At 61.6% G+C, this 24,583-nt stretch overlaps 1 protein-coding gene across 1 annotated transcript in view; it reads left to right on the top strand.

The window, feature by feature from the left end:
- The first annotated feature begins 2,072 nt into the window (after window positions 1-2,072).
- DDC (dopa decarboxylase) overlaps window positions 2,073-24,583 on the top strand; it is a 34,294-nt gene continuing 11,783 nt past the window's right edge. The window contains exons 1-8 of the mRNA XM_036247012.1: window positions 2,073-2,273; window positions 3,576-3,689; window positions 5,649-5,768; window positions 10,182-10,316; window positions 11,593-11,736; window positions 16,537-16,603; window positions 17,675-17,769; window positions 20,429-20,496. Of these exons, the coding sequence (XP_036102905.1) occupies window positions 2,073-2,273; window positions 3,576-3,689; window positions 5,649-5,768; window positions 10,182-10,316; window positions 11,593-11,736; window positions 16,537-16,603; window positions 17,675-17,769; window positions 20,429-20,496 (944 nt within the window). The remainder of the gene's footprint in view (window positions 2,274-3,575; window positions 3,690-5,648; window positions 5,769-10,181; window positions 10,317-11,592; window positions 11,737-16,536; window positions 16,604-17,674; window positions 17,770-20,428; window positions 20,497-24,583) is intronic.

Genomic DNA, 24,583 nt, shown 5'->3' with positions numbered 1-24,583 from the left:
GAGAGACACGCGCGGACCCCGGATGTCACCGGAGAGCCTTGCGGAATTGAGGTTGATGTCAGAGCTGATAAAGCCCCTGGGACAGGTGGCCTGGCCCCTGGCCTATTCGCATGGCTCATGGCCGTCTCTCCAGCTGAGGAGCGAGGACACTGGCTTTCTTGCAAGATGACAAGGAAAGAGCCTCCAGACATTTGGGGGACCTCGGGGACTCCCCAAACCTATAGGAACTGCAGATGAGGCCAGGTGGCAACTGGGTGGCGCGATTCCAGCACGGCCACTGCGGGAGCCTCGCGGACCCTCCGCTCTCCTCGCTGCGCTCACGCAAATCATCGGGCCAGCGGGGACTGACCACTGTCGTCAATACATGGATCTTAATTTGGCCCGCTGATAAAAATGAGGGTTATTTTAGGGGGCAATTGTGTTTCAAGAGACTCCACGATGCACAGTTGGGGATATCAGACTCTGGGTCACTGTCTTCAAACCTCTGTTTCTCCCCCCCATGAATTCGACGGAACCAGATCCTGAATGTCTCTCGTTTTCTTAAATAATTGGCTACAATCCTCCCAACGAATGTTTCACTTTTCTCTCGTCCTTTAAGTTGAAATTGTGAAGAACTGGGACTTCATCCTCTCGTCGGGCCATTTGCTGTCATTCTGGCCGTTCCGGCGTCTGCCCCAACAGTCCTGGTGTTTGTAGCTTGTCTCCACCGGTTACGAGCTACTCGTAGGCAGGAGGTGCCTCCCCTAGACGCCACCCTTTTGTGACCGGGTCTGACGGTCCCTCTGGCAGGGCGAGAGTCTCTTGGCCGGTGGACCAGGTCACCAGAGCACAAAGCCCGGGTGCCTGGCAAGGGGCGAAACTGGGAAAACAAGAACCTCGCCCTCGGGGTAACCTTTCCTCCTCTGACCTTTCAAATCGCCGGTCATGCAGTTTAGACCCCTGACCTCTTCCTCCCTGAAGATAACATCTAAGTCTCAGCTCTGTTTCAGCTCCAGGCCCAGAAAAGCAGCAAAACCAGACGAGTGACGCCACGGCGGCCCCAGGACCAGCGGCACTGACGAGTGACCCCTGCCCTGGCGCCCACCAATCAGTGGACACTCGGAAGGCTGATAAATGGTCTATTGAGACCTTCCCCTGAGACCTCCCCTAAGATTCCCACCTGCAAAAGAGAGAGAAATACGCTCAGCACAAAGGACCCAGGGCACGCTCTGCCCCGGGGAAGCATGCCCCTCTGTCCCCCCCTTCCCTCCAGGGGACCCCACGAGACACGCTGCCGGGGACGTGTGGGCAGCAGCAGCTTGTCCCCGGCCCAGCCCCTGAGCCTGTCTCCAAGGCCCCCTGTTCTGTGACTCAGCCCTTCCTCATTTCTGTGTCCTGGGCATGTGTCCGTTGCAGCCGATAAAGTCTTCCTGGCTTTGCTGAACTTTGTCTCTGGGGTGAAATCTTTCCTTCAAAAAGACCGGAACTGCCCTGGCTGGTTCAGCTCAGCCGTTAGCCCTGGGTTGCAGGTTCGGTCCCTGGCGCCGGTCAGGGCCGTGCAGGAGGCAACCAATCGATGTGTCTCTCTCACATGGATGTTTCTCTCTCTCTCCCCCACCCTCCCTTCCACTCTCTCTAAAAACCAATGGAAAGATATCCTCGGGTGAGGATTCACAAACACACACACACAAGAGACAAGATCTGAGGTCTCGTCTCGTTGGTGACACGTTCAATAGCTAAAGGGGCCGACAGCCGTCGTCGAAGTGGGGATGGGCATGGGAATGAGCGTGTGTCCGTCTCACCAAGTGGACGATGGGAGCACAGGCTTGGCGCCACCCTCAGTTGACCGGTTGGAGAACAGCAGAGGTGTTTGCTGCAGTCTCCAGATTCAGGGTCATCTCCCGCCTTCCAAACTTGGGAGGAAAGTGCTCCTGACGGGGACCTGGTGGCCCCCAGGGTATTTAGGACACTGCCCAGGTGGCCCCAGCCATCGGCTTGCTTGGAGGCGCCCCAGCCCCGTGTAGAGGTTTCCTGTCGGCCAACTGGCTTCCTCCCTGCCTCTGCGCAGCTTCTCCGACGGAGACCCTGCCACCATGAACGCGAGTGAATTCAGGAGGAGAGGAAAGGAGATGGTGGACTACATAGCTAACTACATAGAAAGCATCGAGGGCCGCCAGGTGTACCCCAGCGTGGAGCCCGGCTACCTGCGCCCCCTGATCCCCAGCTGCGCCCCCCAGGAGCCAGACACGTACGAGGACATCATGGACGACGTGGAGAAGATCATCATGCCAGGGGTAAGTGTACGCGAGTCAGGAGGACTAGCGGCCTGGAGCACCTCCCAGGCCCCGGGCCACGCACCTGTGTCATCTCCCCTCGTCCTCACAGCCGCCCCGCTGGACAGAAACCCTCATCATTAGCAGGAGAGGCCACTGAGGTGCGGAGACGCTAGATGATAGTGTGAGGTCACACAGCTAGTAAGTGACAGAGCCAGGATTGCACCCCAGATCAGGGGGCCCCACGGGCGGCCAGAGTCTCTCCCCAGGTCCATCCCCTGCCTGAGACCCTGCTGTGTGGCCCCATGGACGTGACGGCTGGCTGGAGCACGTCCACTGCTCAGAAGGAAGCGCGTCCTTCCGTGGTGCTCCCAGCATGTGAGAGGGACGCGGTGTTGACTCGTCTGAGAATGGGTGGCGCAAACTGGTTCTGTCCAGAGTCACAGCGCGTGCGGCGCACGGAGGACCTGGGAGAGCAGTGGGCAGGACCCCGGGCTGAGTGTCCCCAAGGGGGCGGACAGTTCTGGTCCCAGGAAACCCACCACAGCACTGTGTCCCCGCAGTCAGTTCCCCTGGAAGCCACCCGAGGCTCAGACCTCCGTCCCATCCCCGTGTCCAGACTGGACGCCGAGGCCCTGAGGCCAGCAGCCCGGGGTGGGCCCCAGCTCAGGGCCCTCCCGGCTCAGGTGCTCACGACCCGGTCCTCCTCCCGGGAGAGTGTCCCTGACATTTGCACTCAGGCGTGGCTGCTGGTTCTCGCCCACAGGCTGTGCAAACACACTAAGCCCTCAGCATCAGCCCCTCCGGGGACGAGCGGTTAAATGTCAGGCTCCGACTGCCACGGGAACACACCGGCGGGGCGCTCAGACTGCGCACGCCCCTGCTCGGGGCTCCGAGGCCAGGGTCCGAGGCCAGGCTCCGAGGCCAGGGTCCGAGGCCAGGCTCCGAGGCCAGGGTCCGAGGCCAGGGTCCGAGGCCACAGCCCAGCTCCTGCTGCAGGTTCTCCGGGCTTGCCGACGGCCACCTCCTCACTGTGTCCGCACATCCCCTTCCCACTGCGGGGGAGGGCTCCCACACCAGAACACGGGGACACAGATAGGCTGTGCCCCAATAACAGGGGACCGGCTGAGACCCCACCACAGCCAGGCCTCCGCGAGCGTTTTCTGCACAGACTTTGTTTGCGGGGAGCAGTTTCAGGAAACCCCGCGTTCGCCCGGGAGCTGGGCCTCAGGTGTGGGCTGCTCCTGGGCACCTGGCTGGCATTCCAGGTGCTGCGCTTCAGTGAGGTCCCCTCACTCCCGAGTGACCGCTGTCCCCTCACAGGTGACCCACTGGCACAGCCCCCGCTTCTTCGCCTACTTCCCCACGGCCAGCTCGTACCCGGCCATGCTGGCCGACATGCTGTGCGGGGCCATCGGCTGCATCGGCTTCTCCTGGGTGAGTGGCGGGGACACGGAGGGCCTGCGGGGCCCCTGAGGGCAGAGGGGTCCGGCCCCGGAGAGGGCACCTCGTCGGGGCACTGGAGAGAGAGCCCTTTAAGAAAAGGCCATCAACCCCACCAGGCCGTTCTGCACAGCAGGCCCTGGTGTGGATGGAAATCTCAGGCCTGGGTTTCCGCAGCCCAGGAACCTGCATTCCCACTCGGCAGCCCAGAGGGGCGCCATCATCCGTTTGTTCTTGGCTGAAGCTGCTGTCCTGGAGAGGGTCCCCCATCAGGAAGCTGGGCTCCTGGGACCAGCCCTTGCATCCCCCCAGTGCAGGCCCACCCCACCTGGGGATGGTGGGAGGGGCCGTCCTTCCTCCCAGCTCTCTGCTCCCAACGCAGCCCCACAGCGCAGAGTGGGGAGGCAGAGCTGCCCACCCCCAGGGGCGTCAGCGCCAGGGTCTGCCCTTGGCCTCCTGGGTCCGCAGTGCCCACTTCCTGTGCCCTGGAGCTGGGTGGGCGCTGGGGCTGACGCATCTGAATCAGGGCCAGAGGTGAGCCGAGAGTTCCCAGCAGACCCACAGCTGCACCCCGGTCCAGGTGCAGGTGGCGGCGGAGCGGCCTCCCCCTGGCGGGACGGGCTGGAGGGTGCCCCGCAGCCCGCCCAGCTCTCTGACCTGCTCCGTCAGGGACCGGCCTCCCTCTGTGGGGACAGCGGCTGGGCACACCACCGAGGCCTGAGCTTTGTCCCTCTGAGCTCACCCTCCTGAAGCAAGCATGTGGGCCTCCTTAGAGGTCAGAGCAGAGGTCACTCAGCTCTGTGGGTCCAGAGCTGCCCGGTCCCTTCAGGGTGACTGGCCTCTGGCTCCTGTTCTGTGACCTTTCTGAGGAGAGTCTGACTTCTCTGGGCCCGGGAGGCTAACACTGAGACCTGGCTTCCTAGCGGCCAGAGCAGGGCTCCGGGCCGAAGCTGGGCTCAGCTGGGACAGGGAGGACCCTCAGGGGCTGTGGTCAGCAGCCTTGCGTCCTGAGCCAGTGCACGGAGGTGGGGGACAGGGCCCTGACCACGACAGTGAGACCCGCGCAGAGGGGAGGCTGGGCCACCTGCCCCCCGTACAAAGACAGGACAGCTTTTACAGCCCCAGCTCGAGGTGTCCGAGGTCAGGGACTTGTCCAAGGCTCGGAGGGTTCAGACCCCCAACCCCGCTCCCGACTCAGTCCCATTGCACTGAATGTCTGCACGGGGCCCAGCGGGGTCCTTTCTAGACCCTTCTGCATGGAAACAGCCCCTCCCCAGCCACGCAGCAGGTGCTGCCATGGGCCTCCCCTCCCAGCCGTTCCACCACACGTTGTGGTCAGAGACTGTTTGGCCGTTTCCGGCGTTTGCGTTGCGTCTGGGATTGGAGGATTGTAACCAAGGTTCAGTGGAAGATCAAGCCCAGCGGCTGCTGTCAAAATTCTGCAAAGTCTGGTCCCTGTTCATACACCAGCCCCTTGAGAATTGCGGCAGGAAAGGTGGGCAGAGGGGGCGACATGTCCAGGAGCCCAAGCCCGAGGGAGGAGGAGGAGGAGGTCCCTGAGCCCCGTGCGCACCCTCGCACACGGTACCCGCTTCCTGGGGCAGACCCGGGATCTGAAGGGGTGAGGGTTCCCCCTTTGCCGAGTCCCGAGAGACACCTGTGGGCCGGGCTCTTGGCACCAGGCAGACCAGCCATGCCTCAGAGCTGCCGGGGGCAGGGCTCGCAGCCCCCCGTCCCGGCGTCTCTGACCCTGCTTCTCCCGGGCTCCAGGAGAGGACGCCCACCCTCCCCTGCACACCGCCCAGGGACGGGCCCTCTGAAAATGTCTGAACCTCCTGTTAAGTTGATAAAATCCAGGGCTCGACAATGGTGGAGCTGCCCCGTCCAGAAATGCCTTCGTCAGGAGCTGACGGAGCAGGGGGCAGCTGGCCAGAGGTCACTCTGCCCCCCCAGGCCGCGAGCCCGGCGTGCACGGAGCTGGAGACGGTGATGCTGGACTGGCTGGGGAAGATGCTACGCTTGCCACCGGCGTTCCTGGCCGAGGAAGCGGGCGCCGGGGGTGGCGTGATCCAGGTGAGGCGGAGGGGCGTCCGGCTCCCGGGGTGCGGTCCGCGGGGACCTCGGCAGCAGGGGAATGAGGCTGGCGCTGCGGTGGGACCTCTTGTTTCCTCTAAAGGAAACAGAGCTGAACTGCTAGGAACACTGGGTGTGCAGTGGGCCCTCGGCTGTCTGTCCCTCGCTGCCTGGCCGTGTTGGCCGCGGGCAGGATGGTGACTGGCACTTAGGAGGCGCCCCGTGGAAAAGCAGCAACTGTGACGTGTGTGTTGTGTCCCTGTTGCCGGTCACCACACCCGAGCCTTTCCAAGCATCTCTCTCTCTTTTTTTATAATGTTTTTTTTTTTTTTCTTTATTGATTTTAGACAGAGAGGAAGGGAGAGGGAGAGAGAGAGAGAAACATCGACTGGCCGCCTCCTGCATGACCCCTGCTGGGGATCGGTCCACAACCTGGGCATGTGTCCTGATTGGGAATCAAACCGGCAACCTCTTGGTGCAGAGTCGATGCTCAGCCACTGAGCCACACCGGCCGGATGTCAGGCATTTCTCATTTAATTCTCGTAACAACAGGATAATCCAGGCCTGTAATTCAAAGGAGACCAAGGCACAGCCGGTGGGTAACGTGCCCAATGGTTCCCAGCTGCTCGTCCTGAGCTGGGGTCTGAGCCCAACTGTCCAACCGCAGAGCCTGACCTTCACCACCTCACAGGCTGCCCTCCAGGCCAGGGGCGCGGGGGTGCTCCGAAGCTTCTACAGAGTTCTACATCCACCGGAACCAGTGGTCCCCCGAGGGGCTGCCCTTCCTGGACGCGGACGGGCCCCTTCTCCTTCTCCGTGCACCACTGAGGGGGCCATGGGGCAGGGCGGCGTCAGGGGACCAGACAGACACAGGGCCGAGGGCCGTCACGGTGCAGGTCTGCCCAGAGGTCTGCAGGGCACACGCCGCTGGGCGACGGTACGAGGGGCGTCCTCGCTCGTGGGGAAGGCGGACACTACTGAAGCCTCCACCACTCCTCCCGTCCACTGTGCAGGGACAGCGCTGGGGAAGCTCTGGTCATGCTGGACCACAGGTTTGGCCTCCTCGGACACTGTCCGCCAAGGCTCCAAATCTGGGCTGACAGCTGCCCACTGGGCCCGAGCATGCGGGGGCCTCGCGGGTGTGGCCGAGGTGCCCCGAGCGCAGCGTCGGTCTCCGGCCTGAGGCTGTGGGGCTCGCCGGGCCTTCCACTCGCGTCTGCGCGGGCCTGGGGCTGCAGTCCAGCTGGGCGCCTTGGAGAAGCGTCCCTTGGCGTCCCTTGGTTTCTGGAAGGTTCCCGCGCCCTTGGCCAGGGCCCCTCCTCCATCTTCAGAGCCATGGGCTCCATCTTGCTGACCCTTCCTTCACCCACACCTCCCTCCGGCCAGATGGTTCTCCATGTTTCAGGACCCATGTGATTGGATTGGGCCCACCGTCCACGCAGATGATCCAAAGAAATCCCTGCCGAGGCTCTTAGCTTAATCTCATCAGCCAGATCCCTTGTCCCCTGGGTATCCAGGTGGAGACATCTTGGGGAGGCCCTTGTCCTGCTGACCACTCCCAGAGTGTGGGTGACCGAGACTCTGTCCCTGGAGATGGGATGGGACGGAGCAGGGTGGGCCCGGGAGTCTGCGCTCTGAGGTGACCCCGACAGCTCCTGGACCCGCCTTGCTTACCGGGCTGCAGGTGGGGACCGCAGGGACTTCTCTGGGACCTCCGTGCCCAGCGAGCGGGCTCCCGGGCCCCCCACTGGACCCGAGCAGGGCGTACAGAGTGCTATGATGGAGCAAAGCCTCCCTGTGCTGTGAGCCCGGCTCAGACCTCCACGTAGCAGCAGCGTCCACGTGTCAGCCACGGACACGCTCAGCTCCCGATGGGACGGTTTTCTCCCGGCCAAGGTTCTCCAGCCCGGCCCGTCTTCTCGGCTTCCAGGGCCCACGTGCCGGGCCTGCGAGCTTGCACCCCTCACCCCGACCGCTGCTTGGGACGCCCCTCGGGGTTGTGCACGCCCCCGCGAGTACTTCTCTGTCGCCTCCTTCCTCAAGTCGGTTCCATTTCCCAGTCGGCAGAAGCCTCCTGTTTGGTTGGGATGTTCCTGGCCGCCCTGGGCCGCACTCGCCCCTCGGACCCCGATGCGCTCGTTTGCTGACGCGCGGGGACCAGCCTGTCTGCGGCGGGAAGCTCGCCCCGCCTGGCGGACACGGGGATTGTTGTGACTCCCGAGGCCCGAGAGCCGAGCTGGGTGCCGGCCTTGGGGCCCGGCGGCGGCGGGGGACGCCGCGCCCCTCAGAGCCGTAATCACGGCTGCCGGCATCCGCAGCGGAGCGGCGAGGGGCGTCCGAGGCAAATGTCAAATCACCCTGTGAGCTGGATACACAGGCTGCAAATGGGCTCTTGATTGAGTTTGAAAGCTCTTGTGGAAGGAAAGCCATTTCCGTCCTGTGTGGGGGACCCTTGAGCGCCCGGGAGATGAGCCGCCGCTTCCGCTCGCAGCCCCGCGGCCGCCTCGCGGTGGGCTCGCCATGGCAACCTTTGTCCGCGGTGACACGGCAGAGATGTCATTATGCTCGCTCAGCACAAGGGCAGCACCCCCACTGCGCCCTTGGCAGAAATCTGCTTCCAGGCAGGGCCAGGACGCCCACTGTCCTCGGCCGGCGCTGGGCTCGGCGCACAGTGGTGTCACTGGGCCGGGCTGAAGTCATTCTGTCGCCTGAGGGAGGGGAGTCGTCTCAGGATGCGGACAGAGCCCCACGGAAGCACCTGATGAGTGGACAGTGGTCCCCAGCCTTGCCTTGGAGCGGGGTTCAGAGCAGGGAGGGCATGATGGGGTCACGGGGCAGGAGAGCGTCTGCAACCCCACGAGAGGGCCGAGGGGGAAGGACTTCCCTCCGGAGCTGGGCCTTCAGGGAGCCTGTCGGCTTCCAATGAGGGTGACTGAGGACCCAGGACACAGGGTCGGGGCACAGTGGTCATGCCCCGTGCCCACCTCAGGGAGCTCGGACATCCCGCCGCCGCCGCCTCCCGGGCTTTGCCGGCCTTGGCTCTGACCTCATCGAGCGTGGGTGTCCACGCCGCCCCTGAATCACGGCCAGTGACGTGGGGCCTGCAGCAGGCGCAGCCCACCGCAGAGGACTGGGGTGTGTGGGTCCCCGCCGGAGCGCCGCGTGGGCACCTCCGTCTGCACGTCTCGCCCGCCTCCCCGAGGATCCGAGTTGGCTTAAAGGGGAGAACGCGCTCGACGGGCAGACAAAAGCAGGAACTCAGTTCCGACGCGAGGGGATCAGTTTGAACAAGAGAGGTGAACCTCCACTTTTGTACTGAACATTTCTCTGTGAAACTCTAAAACCTCATAAATCCCTTTCTCACAGTCCACTAAAACCTACCTTTTAATTTTTTTCTTTCGAACATTAATCCTGTTCAGCTCCAGGGTCTCTTCTCGGTTTACAAACGGCTCAGTGGTCACAAGCAGTGGGAAGGGGGGGGCTGCTCAGACACGGGGGGCCCTGCTGTCCAGACGGGACAGCGTGGGCTCGTCCTCACCGGGCCCCCGCCCCTGAGGGGGGGGCACGTTAATCCACCTCTCCAAGCCCTGGTTCCCCACCTGAAGCTGGCATTTGAGAACATTAAACGGGGTGGGGGTGGTGCGGGGTCGAACCCGGGGGAGTGCAGGGGGTGCCGTTCTCTACAACTTTGCAGAAATACGCTGCTGGCATGGGTTGTGTTCATTTGCTGAGGCGCCATCACTAAATGCCACAGACCGGGCGGCTGAGGCAGAGGAGATTTATTACCTCGAAGTCCTGGAGGCTGGGAATCTGAGCCGGCCGTGGGGGCAGGGCTGGGTCCCTGCGAGGCCTCTCTCCGCGGCCAGTGGAGGCCGGTCTGCTCTGTGTCTGCACATGGTCGCCCTTTGTGTGCTCCCTCGCCGTCCCCCCCCCTTCTGAGGGCACCAGCCGGAGGGGAGTAGGACCCCTCTAATGACTTCCTTTAACCTTTGTGATCTCTGTAAAGATTTACCTCCAACTACCCGAACATGGCCCATTCTGTTCTTGGGGTTAGGACTTCAACTTAAGAAATTTGGGAGGTTACCATTCAGCCCTCATACTGGGCCCAGGGGGAAATCCTCCAAGGCGAGTCCTGAGTCCCCAGGAAAAGGCACCCCACGTATAAGCAGATGTCTGCATCCAAATGGTCGTGCCCCCCGAGCCCCGCTCAGCTGCCGGTCCCCCCCCCTCCCGTGACCGAACTGCAGCACAAGCAGGCCAGGGCCCCGAGCGCCCCTGTGCAAAGCGGGGTGCTCTGCAGTTTCAGGCTCATCTGTTCAGAGAAATGCGGAGATTCAGTGATGCGTCTCCCGCCGGTCAGACCCCGACCCCCCTGCTGGGCCTGATGCGCGTGTCCGCCTTCTCTCTGATCAGGGCAGTGCCAGCGAAGCCACCCTGGTGGCCCTGCTGGCCGCTCGGAGTAGAGCCACGCGCCAGCTGCAGGCCGCCCAGCCGGGGCTCCCAGAAGCCGCCGTCCTGGAGAAGCTGGTGGCCTACGCGTCGGACCAGGTGAGTGCACCCTCCTGGGCCCAGACCCGTGGGTTCTGCCTTACGTCCAATCACGACAAAACGAGGCCCTGCAGCACCCTGTCCACTCAGAACAGCCCCTCAGGTGTTGGGGGACAGTCACCTGAACCAGCGAGGAGGTGCAGGCGCAGGTGTGGGCGCAGTGAACCCAGAAGAAAGAAAACATGCCGTGTGGGTCACGGGGCCCAGCTGGCCCCCCGCACTGGCCCCCCGGGGCCGCTGGCTCCCTTCAGAGTGTCCTGGAGGGACAAGGGACACAGGCCCAGAGCCTTCTGCTCCTAACCCAGCTCCACTACTTTAAGTTCCACGATCTCAGGCAAATCACGTCACTTCTCAGAGCCTTCTCCACCGGCAAACAGACAAGAGCCGTGCCGGGTGCCGCTGTCCCCCGCGGGCCCCGCCCTGAGCACCGAGGGCACAGAGCTCTGTGAGCAGTGGTGTGAGGGACCCCGCGGGAAAGGCTGGGAAAAGCAAACCAGACCAGCGTCGTGTGAGAACCAGCTGAGGGAGAGAGAACCCAGCAGCAGAGCGGCTGTGGGAGGGACGCTGGAGTCAAAAGGTCAGCACGAGTATGAAGGCACCACCCGCAAGAATGCGGGCTCCGCGGACGGCTGAGCTCGTGCGGCTGACATGCTTATCTTGAATACATTTTTAGGCCAGGCATCTCAACTGTGACAACTTTGTCCCAGTTAATTACTCTCCGCAGCCTGGAAGCCATTCCGGGCCCACAGCTCAGTGCTGGGTCGGGAGGACTCTCCGTGCTCGGCCTCGGCACGCACACGGGCCTCCCTGCGTGTTCACACCTCCCTCGTGTCCCTGAAGGCAGGGGGCACGAGAAAGGACTGCACCCGAGGGTGCTCAGCAAATACAGCTGGAGAGAAGTGGCTGCGAATGTTGGGGTGCGGCCTTTCTGGGGGGTCAATGAGGGAGGCTAGTTCTGTGTCCATTCCCCCGAGGGTGTGCATGGCGGGTGCCGTCTGCTGCCCGGGGGGGAGGGGGACTCGTCCCACCGCCAGGACGATGGGCTCTGGGCAGTGTTCTCTGACTCTCCAGTCCAGTGCTGCAGGGCTGGGGTGTCCAGTGTTGAGGGGGTGCTCTGGGGCCTGCAGGGGTGAGGGAAGCAGACTGGCCAGAAGGAGCAGGCAGGGCGTGCGAGCCGTCTGGGCAGGTGTAGCGGAGCCTGGTCCGCGGGCCCCTCCGCAGAGCCGGGACCCAGGGCCAACAGGGGCAGCTCCCGCTAACTGGGCTTTCTCCGCAGGCCCACTGCTCCGTGGAAAGGGCCGCGCTCATCGGAGGAGTGAAGTTCAGAGCCATCCCTTCAGACGGCAAGTTCGCCATGCGGGCCTCCGCCCTGACGGGGGCACTGGAGAGGGACAGAGCTGCGGGGCTGGTTCCTTTCTTTGTAAGTTCAGGGGGGCCTCGGCCCTGAGGGGCGCACTGGAGAGGGACAGAGCTGCGGGGCTGGTTCCTTTCTTTGTAAGTTCAGGGGGGCCTCGGCCCTGAGGGGCGCACTGGAGAGGGACAGAGCTGCGGGGCTGGTTCCTTTCTTTGTAAGTTCAGGGGGGCCTCGGCCCTGACGGGGGCACTGGAGAGGGACAGAGCTGCGGGGCTGGTTCCTTTCTTTGTAAGTTCAGGGCTCCACCGGCCCCTGGGAGTCAGGGAGGGCGGCGCCAGGCCTTCTGCAGCCCCAGGGGGTCCCAGGCCAGGCGGCCCCCAGGCCCCGCCCCCTCCTGGAGGAAGGCTGGGGTGGGGGAAGGGTCAGGAGGAAGTGGGCAGAGCCCCAGGGAGGACCCTGCTAGGGGGAGGCGCCGGCCCTCCTCCTGACCGGTGAGGCGCGTGGTGAGTGCGAGGTTCTTTGTGTAGAGGCCAGCATGGCAGGCTCCGGCCTTGGGCCCGACTGTGCCGTCCAGACACTCAGAGTCGCTGGCGGGAGAGACAAGCAGCCAGGAGCACCCGGCTGTCCTGTGCAGACAGGTGTTTTCCGCGGGGGAGGAACGGTTGGCATGGCAACTAGAGCCCTGGAACCCTCACCCTGACTGTTGGAGGAGTTACCCTGCCCACCTGGCTGCCTGTTGGCGTCCCCTGGGAGCCACGACATGGACCGGTGTCCAGGCCCTGCCAGTTCTGTTTCACCAGAGTCTCCGGGGATGGAGCCAGGCACTGGGAACGGTTCACAGCCACTCGGGGTCCTCGTGTGCACCCCGGACTGGGGGGCGCTGCTCGGGGCACCACTGTCCCTCCCGTCCCTGCAGCCCAGGCTTCTCTTACACCAGCAACACGGGCCTGGGGAGCCAGAGTCAGCAGCCCGGCCTGAGGGCAGCGGCCTGGGCCTGGACTCCCACGGCGAGTGGCTATAGTTCTGCACATGCAGAACCACCCCATGCAACAGGCTTCGTTATATGCTCAGGGGGGCACACCGCTCAAAGTTCACGACCCCTGCTGAGAGCCAGGGGTGCACTGGGCAGGTCTGAACCCAGAGAGTGAACCCCTGCCCTCCAGGAAGGCCCTGGGCTGGTAACAGCTCCCCGGGGAGGCGGCCACCCTCCCACCTGCGCAGCGGCCGGAGGCAGAGGGCAGCCCAGCCAAGCCGGCAGGGGAGGCGCCGGGAGGGAACACGTCCTGGGCAGCAGGAGGCCCGGGGCTCTCGGAGACGGGGCGCCAGCCTGGTCCCCGCCCTGCCTCCCCCTCACAAATGTGATTAGGCCTCTGCTGAAATCAGGTTAGCGTCACTGAGCTGAGCGGGGTAATCAGAGCCTGGAGCAGAGCAGGTGCTCGGCGAGGAGCGGTTCTGAGAATTAGGACGGCTGAGTCGCAGCCACCGGGCCCCTGAGCAGAAGGGGCCCCCTGGCACCTCCCGGCTCAGAGCCGGCTGGCCCCTGGCCACCCCCTGGGCCGCAGGGGCCTTAGGGCAGCTGGCGGGGACTCTGGCACGGCCCAGGGCGCTGGGTTCCTTAACTGGATGGACAACAGAGTTGACCACACCTGGGTGCCATCTCTCAGTGTGTCCTTGACCCGCCTCTGGTGTCTCATGTAGGTCAGTGTCACGTGGACACCATGACCGGGTCCCACACATCAGGTTGCCGCGAGGCCTGGATGTTACGGCTGCAAAGCCCAGGCCTCAGGGTGAGCACTCAGGAAATGTCACCTCTTCTTAGTCTCGCCAGTGGCCATTGCCAGGACCAGGCCTTGCTGATTACTTTTGCAAAGTGCCCCGTGCGCAGAACCACCACCCCCATAATTACATTAGCCCGAAGCTCATCCTGAGAGATACACAGCGTTCATGTCGCGTCCCCGTCATTCCGGGCTTCTGCGCACACATTAATAGGTACAAAAATAATTCGGCGCGGGCACGGTTATTATCTGTGTACTTTACAAACAGAAGCGATTGCATGTAATTCAGTTTATCTGAGAAAAATGAGATGAGATAGAAGAAACTGCCGAACGGCCAGAGTGTCATTTCTAAAAGACTCTTAAATTTGAGACAATGAGTTATAAGCGATATTGAGACGGTTAAGTCGTCCCGGGTTTGGGGAACGGCTACTCTTTGCGATCTCCACTACTCTCTTTATGACAGAACAAAGCCTTTGAAGAGCCCCCCGCTCCCCGGGAGCTGGGTGTTGCTGATAAAGCTTATCGGGGAGAAGTTACACACTGACTCCAGTTCCAGCTCGGTGGGCGTCTTGCCACGCATGCCGCCGCCGCGGGGAATGCGTGGCCCTCGCCGTGGGAGGCACTCACGGGGGTGCGGACAGGCATGCCGAGGTGGGAGGGGGGGCACCGTCGAGACCTGCAGACGGGCCGGCGCCAGGACCAGCCCGGGTGTGCGGTGAGAAAGCCCGAGCACAGCAAGGTGCCAACATGACAGAGCTGGGCCTCCAGCCTGTCATCCGGCTCCAGGTGCTTGGCTGAAATGTGTGTTCATTGTGCCTTTTCATTTCTGTGTTTCTGATGCTTTGACCTTGGAGAGACCTTGCTGGCCTGGAGGACCCCCTCCCCCTGCTCCCCGCCCCGCCCCCAGGGACAGCCAAACCCCAGAGCCAGGAAAGGATCCCTCCACTTGGACTTTGAGGTGCAAGCTGGCCACTCCAGAGCCTGCGGGACCCCTGCATGTCCTCTGTGGGGCTCTGACCCCCAGAGCCACCCCACCCTCATCACCCCAGACCTACGGACCAGACAACCAGAGCAGCCAGGAATGAATGCAGACTGGCCCGTCCCGAGCCTGCGCGCCCTGCCTTGCTGACCGTGAGCACAGCGCAGGTCCTGCCCATGTCTCCCTCCCTGCGCTCCTGGGTGACCCTGGAGCGGCGCTGCGGGGCGCGGCGGGGTGTGGTGGGGGCCTCCTCCCTGGGGCTTCTGGTGGAGAAACTGCCTTTCTCATGGCAGGAGCCCCCAATCTGCTGGCCTCTCCACGCCCAGTAGTAATGGAACCTTTGAAGCATCCTGCTCCTGCCAGGCCCGAGGGCCACCCCGACTCCCCCAGGGGCACCCCATGAATGCTCGAGCCCCCACACAGTGTCTTCAGGACCTGCTTTAGAACCAGTCCTGCCCAGGCGCTCAGTCTAGGGCCCATCAGCCGGGCCACCCACAGGGTAGACACCTGCCACCTTAGCTCTCAGAGAAGCGGTAAGGCCTCCGTCCCCCAGCTCTGCCCTCACGTCCTCCGTGGGGCTCAGTGAAGCTACGTGGACTGAATGACATTGTGCACACGTCCCATCAAAGGAACTTCGCCATCCAGACTAGTCACCCCGGCTCTTTGGTAAACACAATCTGCTTTCTGTGAACAGAGAAGCTCTTTTGTAAACGAGATGTTTCGATCACTTGGGGAGTTGCACCCAGCACCGTCTGTGTCCGCCTAGCATGGACCTCCAGCCGCGCACACCAGACGCAGGAGAGCCGGCACGTGGGACCACACAGCGAGGCGGGCACTGGCCCAGCATCCCGGGTGCTCAGGAGGCAGGAGTGGCCGGGAATCCGTCCGTGTCTCCCACCCCTGTGGCCAGCGGTGCCCAGTGCTTTCTCAGGGCTCTGTGGAGAGCAAGTCCCCGGCCAGAGCTCATCCTGGGGACCAGCCCTTCAGGAGACTCGTGGCCGTGAGCTGAGAGCTCCCCAGTGGGAGTTGTCAGACTTGGCGGCTCTGAACCAACCCCGGGGCTGTTCTAGAAGTGTGTTCCTGTGAGTGTGCTTCCTGTGCACTGTGCTCACACACACACAGACACACACACAGACACGCACACAGACACACAGACACGCACACAGACACACAGACAGACATGCACACAGACAGACACACACAGACACACACACACACATGCACACAGACACGCGTACAGACAGACACCCACACAGACACACAGACACACAGACATGCACACAGACACACAGACATGCACACAGACACACACACAGACACACAACATGCACACAGACACACACACAGACAGACACAGACACGCACACACAGACATGCACACAGACACACATGTCTGCACATAGACACACACACAGACATTCACACAGACACAGGTACACAGACAGACACACACACACAGACGCACAGACACACACAGACATGCACACAGACACAGGTACACACTCATACACACAGACACACAGACATGCACACATACACACTCAGACATACAGACACACAAACAGACATACACACATATACACACAGGCACACACTATCACAGGCATACAGACACACACATACACACACACATACACACATACACACTCAGACATACAGACACACATACAAGCACATACAGACACGCATATACACAGATGTACACACACACTCAGACATACAGACACGCACACAGGTACACATATAGACACACACACGCACGCACACACACCAAGCTGAGGAAAAGTCCAGACTTCCCCCTCCAAGAAGGAAAGACACTCTCAGAGTGAACAGCAGCTTCTGCAGACAAAGCCAAGCGTGGGGACCGGCGTGGACCGGGCTCCGTTTCTGCCCGTCACGCCACGGGAGAGCCTGTGCCAGTCCCTGAGCCTCGCTCTCCCTGGGCAGACCTCTCCACGTCACGACGCCCCGGCCGAGAGGACGCCCCTGCTCAGTCGTGTCTCCGCCAGCAGCCGCCGACCCGCCTTCCAGGCGCTGGGGTCTGCCCAGGTGGAGGTCATCACGGAGACCCAGACACGGGGGCCTGACAGGACGTCTGCTTTGTCCCCCCAGGTGGTGGCGACCCTGGGGACCACGTCCTGCTGCTCCTTCGACAGCATCTCAGAAGTGGGGCCCATCTGTAAGTGCTGCTCACTTTGTGCTGAGTCCTCAGGGCGTGTACGGGAGCCTGGCCGACCTCCCTCAGGGTCTCCTCCATAGTGTTCACCCGACGTTATGATAAACACACGACGGCATCGGCGTGCTACTTGACATGGCGATGGTTTGCCAGACTCTTTGAATATTTGCCATGACCCAAACCTCGTTATCTTGAATTCCCCAAACTCCGAGTTTGGGCTAATTGGACAAGAGCAGCGCTTAGCTGTGTCCCCACACTGTTCGTCTTTAAGACCCGAGGCCGAGGTGCCCCAGGGAGGACAGGGCCCCCTTCGAGCTCGCCCTGCAGGAGGGCGGTGTGCACAGGACAGGAGTCCTGCCCGCCCTTGAAGTAGGTCTCCCCGTGCCCCCCACTCAGCCTCCGTGAAGCTGCAGGATGTAGTTAAGGAAGGTATCCACAGTGATGGGGCAAATGTCCAAACTGGATTTCTTTATCCCTCGAGTTTGGGGTCATTTCCATCTCCACCGGCTTGGAGGAGGGAGAGGCCTTGTGGCCGTGGGCGGAGGCCGGAGGGAACCCGGCACATCTGGATGGAGGGACTGTTCAAACAGGACACTTTCCCTCCAAAGTCAGACGCGGTCCGTCCAGCAGCACAGGTCCCCAAGGCTGGGAGACAGAAGCACGTTCCCCCAAGGAAGAAGGCTGGTTTCAGACAGCGTGACACAGCGCGGACACGGCGGGGGGGGGGGGAAGGGCGGGGCAGAGCGCCACCTGCGGGCCTTGCGCAGGACCTGTCCAGCCACACCGTGGGAGGACTTGAGACCCTGTGCGCCGAGGGGTGGGAGGGCGCAGAAAGGGTGGAGCTGGAACAAGGTGGGGTCAGGGCCTCAAGGGCCTGGGGGTCAGCCTGGAAGGATCCTTCTGTCTTCCCGCGTTAGCCACGCAGCAGTGAGCACCCGTCTGTGCCAGGCACGCCGGGCGTCAGCCTTCGGGGTGAGAGACTTTCAGGGACCCCGAGTGCTCCTGGGGGCTCTGGGCCGGGAGGAGGCCGGCGGGCAGTCCCTCGTGAACTCACAGGTGGCTTTTGGCTTTCAGGTGACCGGGAAAACCTGTGGCTGCACATCGACGCCGCCTACGCGGGCAGCGCCTTCATCTGCCCCGAGTTCCGGCACCTTCTGGACGGCGTGGAGGTGGGTGTGGGTCCCCGTCACGCCGCGTGGAGAGCCCCCGTGTGATCGTGTTTGCTCAGCAGGGTGCGATCGTCCCTGTCTGCACAGCTTATTTCCAGGCTGACCACAGAGACCCTCGGGAGCCCGCCTTCTGGCGGCAGGGCACTCGATGGTGGGGTACGCGGCCTGTGCCCCCGTAGGGTCCCTCGCATGCAACTCGAGTCCAGTCTGCACAGATCCCGGGAGAGCTCTGGGTCAGGAGAGGTGTCGGTTTATGAAGCTGTGGGCATGCACTGAGGGACAGTATGACCACGGGACACGTGTCCCCTGGAGGGACGCTGGGAAATACTGCCGTGATTCCACGTGGCCCGGTTCCACGTGATGGCCGTGGCCTGAGCAGGCACCTGAGCTGTGCGTGTTCCCTCGGGTCAAGCGAGCGGCTCCCGGTGCCTCTCAGCATCCTTGTGGCACGTGGACCACGGGCCTGACTGCCCACTAGAACCCCTGCTTCCTTTGAGGAGGAGCAGCCAGCAGGGTCTAGGGCCCTGCTCCCCGCAGGGCTGCCCATGGACACGGACCTGACCTTGCGGCCCAGCTCTGGGTCACTGTAGGTTCCAGCAGGAGTTCACGTGGGTGGTGGCAGCTCATGGGGCAGGAAGTTCCTCCCTGCCCGGAACTCAGACGTGCGGGGAGGGGACGTGTTGGGGGAGACACAGCCCAGGCTCTGCGCTCGGGCGGGGCTTCGTGAGACCTCGCCACGCACAGGTGCAGGATGACGGCACGAGGTGCCTGTGTGGACCCCAGAAGGACCCTAGCACCAGCTGTGTGCCCTCGGGCAGGGCAGGGCAGGGGCCCTCGCCAGGGCTCAGGGGGTGGATTCAGCCGCCACCCCTGCGAGGGGCTGTTGTACGCACCAGGGGAGTTAATCACATTTGATGGGCCGCACCTGGCACACAGAACACCCTGTACGTGCATCGGATACTGTGATGAATCCTCAGCAGGGCCTGGAGGGGTCATTTCCTCATGACCCGCGTGGACCGGTAATGCTGCAATGCCAGGAAAGTGGGGTGCGCAGGGGCGGAATACAAAGGCCCCCATCTTTGAGAGGGAAGGGCCCTTTGGTACTGATGAGCAGGTAGCCTTCTGGTTTATTTTGCCTGCAGTCCACTCCCTCCTTCCCTCGTGCCCTCGGCAATGACTTACTGGTCACTGACTGCACGCGAGGGCTGAGATCATTCCTACAGGTGCAAACAGAGGTCCGGACCCCTGTGATATGGGGGGGGTGAGATCGGACAGTAGGGTGCCGACACCCAGCCCTCTGCTGATTTCTGGTTTTGTTGGGTGCTGGGAAGTGAAGAACACACCCCTCTGCCGTCGGAACACCTTTGTGGTGGGGACGGCGCGCACACGGGGGACTGACTGCGAGGGAAGAAGGCCGAGGGGTTCCTGGGGGTCTGTGTGCCTCTCCCGGGCCTGGTCCTTTCTCACCGCCGGGTTTAGGGTTTCAGACCTTTTCCTGCGACTCCCTTCTCTTCCCCATGAACTGGAGGTTTCACCTCTCCCAGGGCGCCTCCGAGTCAGACCCCGCCGCGGGCAGGATTTCACGCCCCGCGAGGAGGTCGGCATCTTCCCGTCGCTGGGACTCCTTCCTGCCGGCTGCCCCGTGCTCGGCTCAGCTGTGCAGATAAGCGGCTGCAATATCCTGTCTGGGTCCTGCCGGAGATAAGAGCCTTCTCTCCACCAGCAGGGTGGAGATATTGCAGTTGGGTAATGAAAGAAGTTTAAACAGATCAGCCCCCCAGGAGCGAGCTAATAACATTCCTGGCAAACAAAGCCTTTCCTTCACCTTTTGTTACCTTTGATCAACAGACGAAACTCCTTGTAATTTCCTGTCTCTTTCTCAAAATGACTTTTATTGAAGCCTGGAAGGAAATGAATCTGCACCCCCAGAGCGGGCCCATCAGCTGACCAATGTCCTGCTCATGCCCACCTGGCCCCTTGTCCCCCCCCCGCCTCCTCGGGGCTCATCCTGGGACCACACAGAGGAGCCTCGGGAACTTTTCCAAGTCTTCCATCAGGAGGCTCGGCCGGAAGAGGGCCTCCCGTGGCCACGCCTTTATGGCCCTTCGAGGACAAGCCAGCCTCATGGCCGTGTCCCGGCCCCGCAGGAAACCCAGGTCCTGGCCCCCGTCCGAGGAGAATGCAGAGTGCTGGGTCAGTGAAGCAGAAGGCGGCGGCACTCAGGGCCCCTCTGCGCAAGCAGGGAGCGCGCTCCTGGGCCCCCAGGAGTTGAAATCTCTCATTATCGGCTGGAAAACTTGGAGGCACCTCCATATACGGGCAGTGGCCCCAGTGGCCAGTTGCTGGCAGCTGTGACCCCTGGGACGTGCACCCCGATTCTCCCACTCCAGCGTTCACCTCCTGCTCCCGAGTCCAGCCCAGTTCCGGATCTGGGGTGGCTTCACCTGTCACAAGGTGTGCTTGGTTATTGCCACCAGAACGGGAATGGACGGGCTCTGACAGGTCCGAGGGCTGCCCACAGGGGTCCCGGAGCCTGGACCTCCGCAGGGTCCCCCGCTTCCCTTGCAGACACGCGCTAACGATTATGTACGGGGTCTTGCCTTGCACTACACGTGAATAACTCAAGTGTGTTCCTTTTGTTTTTGTTATTTCTTGGCAGTTTGCAGATTCCTTTAATTTTAACCCCCACAAGTGGCTCTTGGTGAATTTCGACTGCTCTGCCATGTGGTAAGTTCCTCTGTTCACTAGCTGACAACGGCCCTGCACCCAGGGCTCTGTGGGAGCGTGGCTGGTGCGGGGACCCAGGGCTGGGGGCTCAGAAGCACCCTCTCATGCCTGCCCCCATCCCCACCCCGATGCCATCACCGCTCACCCACCCCTGGTGGACTGTGTCACCCAGAGCACGGTGGGAGGGTACGCTGTCCCACGGACAGAGACGCTGGCCGCGCCGTCTGTGATCTGACTGACCCGGCAGCATTAACCGGAAACAAACTCGGGGAAGCTCAGGACCGATCTCTAGTTTGGCCGCTTCTGTGTGTTCGTCTGAATGTTGCCCAAACTGAAGTCTAGATGCTGACAAACAGCACAGGGAGTTCTGTGCCCCGAGACCTCCCCCGGATCCTCGTAGTAGCTGCGCCATAGTCACAACGTTGTGTTTGCAACATCAAAGTGGACCCCGTTCCATCACACAGACAATGTTTAGAGAAGTGACCATGAGGCGTGTCACGGAACACGAGACACCGGTTCTTTTAAGTTTATTAGAGTAATAAGTCTTGGGAGGACACCCGTCACGCTGGACGAGGGCACAGCCCCAGGATCTCATTTGAATGCAGTCACCTTTTAACAGACTCTGTCTCCAGCTGCGTCACCTCCTGAGGGACTGGGGGTTAGGACTGCGGCACTGGAATTTGGGGGAGGTGACAGTCCAGCCCATAACAGTGCTCGTAAGAAACGGCCAGTAAAAGCCATTAGGCTAATATTTAGGGATTTAAGCCGGGTCAGCTCATTTGAAACTCTAGCTTCTTAATGATGCCTCTACTTCCGACTTGTTTGACTCTTGCAAACGTATGTGCCTTTGATCTCTCTGCACCCAAACAGCCCTTCCTTGTTCCTCCCCCTACAAAGAAGTCGCTCTCTGAACATTTGCAGGGATGAGGTCAGCGTCAGCCCGCTCTGGGCCCACCATGCTCCCCTCCAGGCCCCTCCCCAGGAGTCCCGGGTGGCCACGCTGGTGGGACAGGGTCTGCCTGAGGGCCTCCCCGTCCAGACTGTCCAGACCAAGGACAACAAGGGCCACACTGTCTCCGGGCTGGAGGGGACTCCGCCGTGTTCAGCCCCAGCCCCAGGCTCCCTAGGGAAGGAAAATACAAACCCTGTTTCCAGTCACAGCTCCTACCAACCGTGCTGCTCCACACACGATTGTGCATCGGCAGCGGCCCTGCTCTGAGGTCGAGTGCTCAGCTCCTTCAGTCCTGTCCCAGCTGCCCAGGCGGTGCCGGTTATCCCTGCTGCAGGGATGAGTGCCTGCGGCTGCGACGTCCCGTCTCCGGCCCACAGTCCCTGCCGAGCCAGATGCCGTGGCTAACAGCAGTGAGGCCGAGTGTGGGTGACTTGACCCGGCCAGGAGACTCAGCCGAGAACCACGCGTCCCCGGGTTCATCCCTGTAAAGAAACGGTCTCTAGCCCTGGCCGGTTTGGCTCAGCGGTTAGAGCGTCGGCTTGCGGTCTGGAGAGACCCGGGTTCAGTTTCCGCTAAGGGCATGTACCTCGGTTGCAGTTTGTCCCCGGCCCTGGTTGGTCGTGCGGGTGGCAGCCACTCGATGTGTTCCTTTCGCATCGATGTTTCTCTCTCTCTCTCTCTCCGTTCCTCTCTCTCCCTCCCACTCTACCTGAAGAAAAAATGGAAAAATGTCCTCGAGTGAGGATAAAAAAAAAAAAAAAAGAAACGGTCTCTATCCCGGAGACGGCCGCAGGACATGGGGACGGCGACGATGCACCCAGAGGAAGCCAGGACGCGAGGGCCGTTTCCGAGAATGAGGCAGAATCAGGCCCCGATTCCACTTCTGCATTCGTTCGAGGTCTCACTGACCCCACCTTCTCTCTGAACCCTGAACAGTCCTGGCGTGGAGGCCACGGCCGGACGGTGGACAGAGCCTCTCGCTCGTGGAGGTCGGGGCGGGGGGCTGGGTAGGACGGGCCGTGCCTTGCCGCTTGGCAACAGCGAATGGGGAGAGAATGAAGACCAAGGCCCCCTCGGGGGCTCCCTGCAGGCCCGAGGACCACGCGGTCAGAAGGCGTACGTGTGGCCCGAAGAGGGAACCGGGCTGGGAGGAGACGCCCAGACACGGAGAACACGCATGAGCAGGATGCTCGCGGAAGCGCGTCTCAGGAAAGAAGGGGCGCCCGCTGTGCCCCTGAGGGCCAGACAAGCAAAGGAGGCCACGCTGTGAGTTTTCGTCGACGGGCTTGAAGATTCTGCAAACACAACAAGCAAGCTCAGAACCGATGTCTTTTTCCATTGTCTCCTGGGCTCTTCGTGCCATTTAAAGGGAAAAGCGCCCCTCTTCTGCTCAATGAAATGTTCCCGACGGTCGGTCCACAATGTAGGGTGGGCACGTCGGTCATGTTTTCTGAATGTTGAAATGGACATGATGGGCGTCTCCAAAGCTTGCAGTCAGCCCAGCACCGCTGAAATCCGCTCTATGATGACGTCATGATTCTGCTCACGGGCTTTTCACTTTTCTTTGGCTTTTTGACTCTCTTACACGTAAATAGGAAGCATTCTGTTCAGATCTGAATGTGTCTTTAACATCAGCTGTCCTCCAAAGAAAGCCTCCAGGCCCACGCACCCCGTGGGCATGTTTCATCTGTCTTTCGAAAGAGGCTCCACGTCCCCCCCCAAATCAAATTAAATGTTATCTCGGAAACTTTGATAGCTTTTGTCCGCTCTGTCGCGTGGACCTCTGAGCTCTGTCACCGCGGGCCGGGGACGTCCTAGAAGGTTCTGGGCCACCTGGGCTCTGTCCTGTGGCTTCCTGCCGGTGCCTTTGTGCTGGGCCCTGGTGTCCCACAGGATCTCCAAGTCTTTAAGCTGCTGCTGCCCCTGAGAGGTAACCTGAGCCCCGCTCCAGGCCGCAGGCCCAAGGCAGGGCTTTCAAGAGAGGCTTAAGAACCTTCCTTTCAGCCCCGCCGCCCCTCCCCCTCAGGACCCCTGCAGGGCTGTGTCTGCAGGAGTTTCCTCACCTGAGGCCCCTTCAGGGGAAGTTTCTGTGCAGGTGTGTGTGCACAGACAGACACAGACACACACACACACACAGACACACACACACACAGACACACAGACACACACACAGACACACACACACAGACACACACACAGAGACACACACAGAGACACACACAGAGATACACACACAGACACACACACAGACACACACACACACACAGACACACACACACAGACACACACACAGAGACACACACAGACAGACACACACAGACACACACAGACACACACAGACACACACAGACACACACACAGACACACACACACAGACACACACACACAGACACACACACAGACACACACAGACACACATACACAGACACACACACAGACACACACACAGACACACACACAGACACACACACAGACACACACACAGACACAGATACACACAGACACACACACACAGACACACACACAGATACACACACAGACACACACACAGACACACACACAGACACACACACACAGACACACACACACACACACAGACACACACACACAGACACACACACACACACAGACACACACACACAGACACACACACAGACACACACACACAGACACACACAGAGACACACACACACAGACACACACACAGACACACACACAGACACACACACAGACACACACAGACACACACACAGACACACACACACAGACACACACACACAGACACAGATACACACACACAGACACACTCAACCACACACACGTCTGTCTGTGAGCTGAGGCCCCTGTTACGGTCCGTCACTGCACCAGGAAAAGCTAAACCCCTGAACCAGATGAGCAGACACCCGGACCCACTGGAGTCACGGACCACGAACCCAGTTCCACGGGGATCGCAAACACCGAGAACGGGAGGACACGACGCTGCCACTGAACTTGCGTCAGTCACGTGGCCACATCGGGACTTGGAGCACAGACGCAAACGGAAAAACGGGCAGAAAACGACGCACGGGAGCGAAGCTGGGGACAACCACAGAGAGCCCCGAGCACGAGCAGGAGGGAGGCCACACAGGCGAAGGG

Source organism: Molossus molossus, unplaced genomic scaffold (genome assembly GCF_014108415.1).
Source record: "Molossus molossus isolate mMolMol1 unplaced genomic scaffold, mMolMol1.p scaffold_m16_p_7, whole genome shotgun sequence".
Lineage (NCBI taxonomy): Eukaryota > Metazoa > Chordata > Mammalia > Chiroptera > Molossidae > Molossus > Molossus molossus.
Note: the sequence above shows the minus strand (reverse complement) of the source record. Positions and strands in the feature narration are given on the sequence as shown.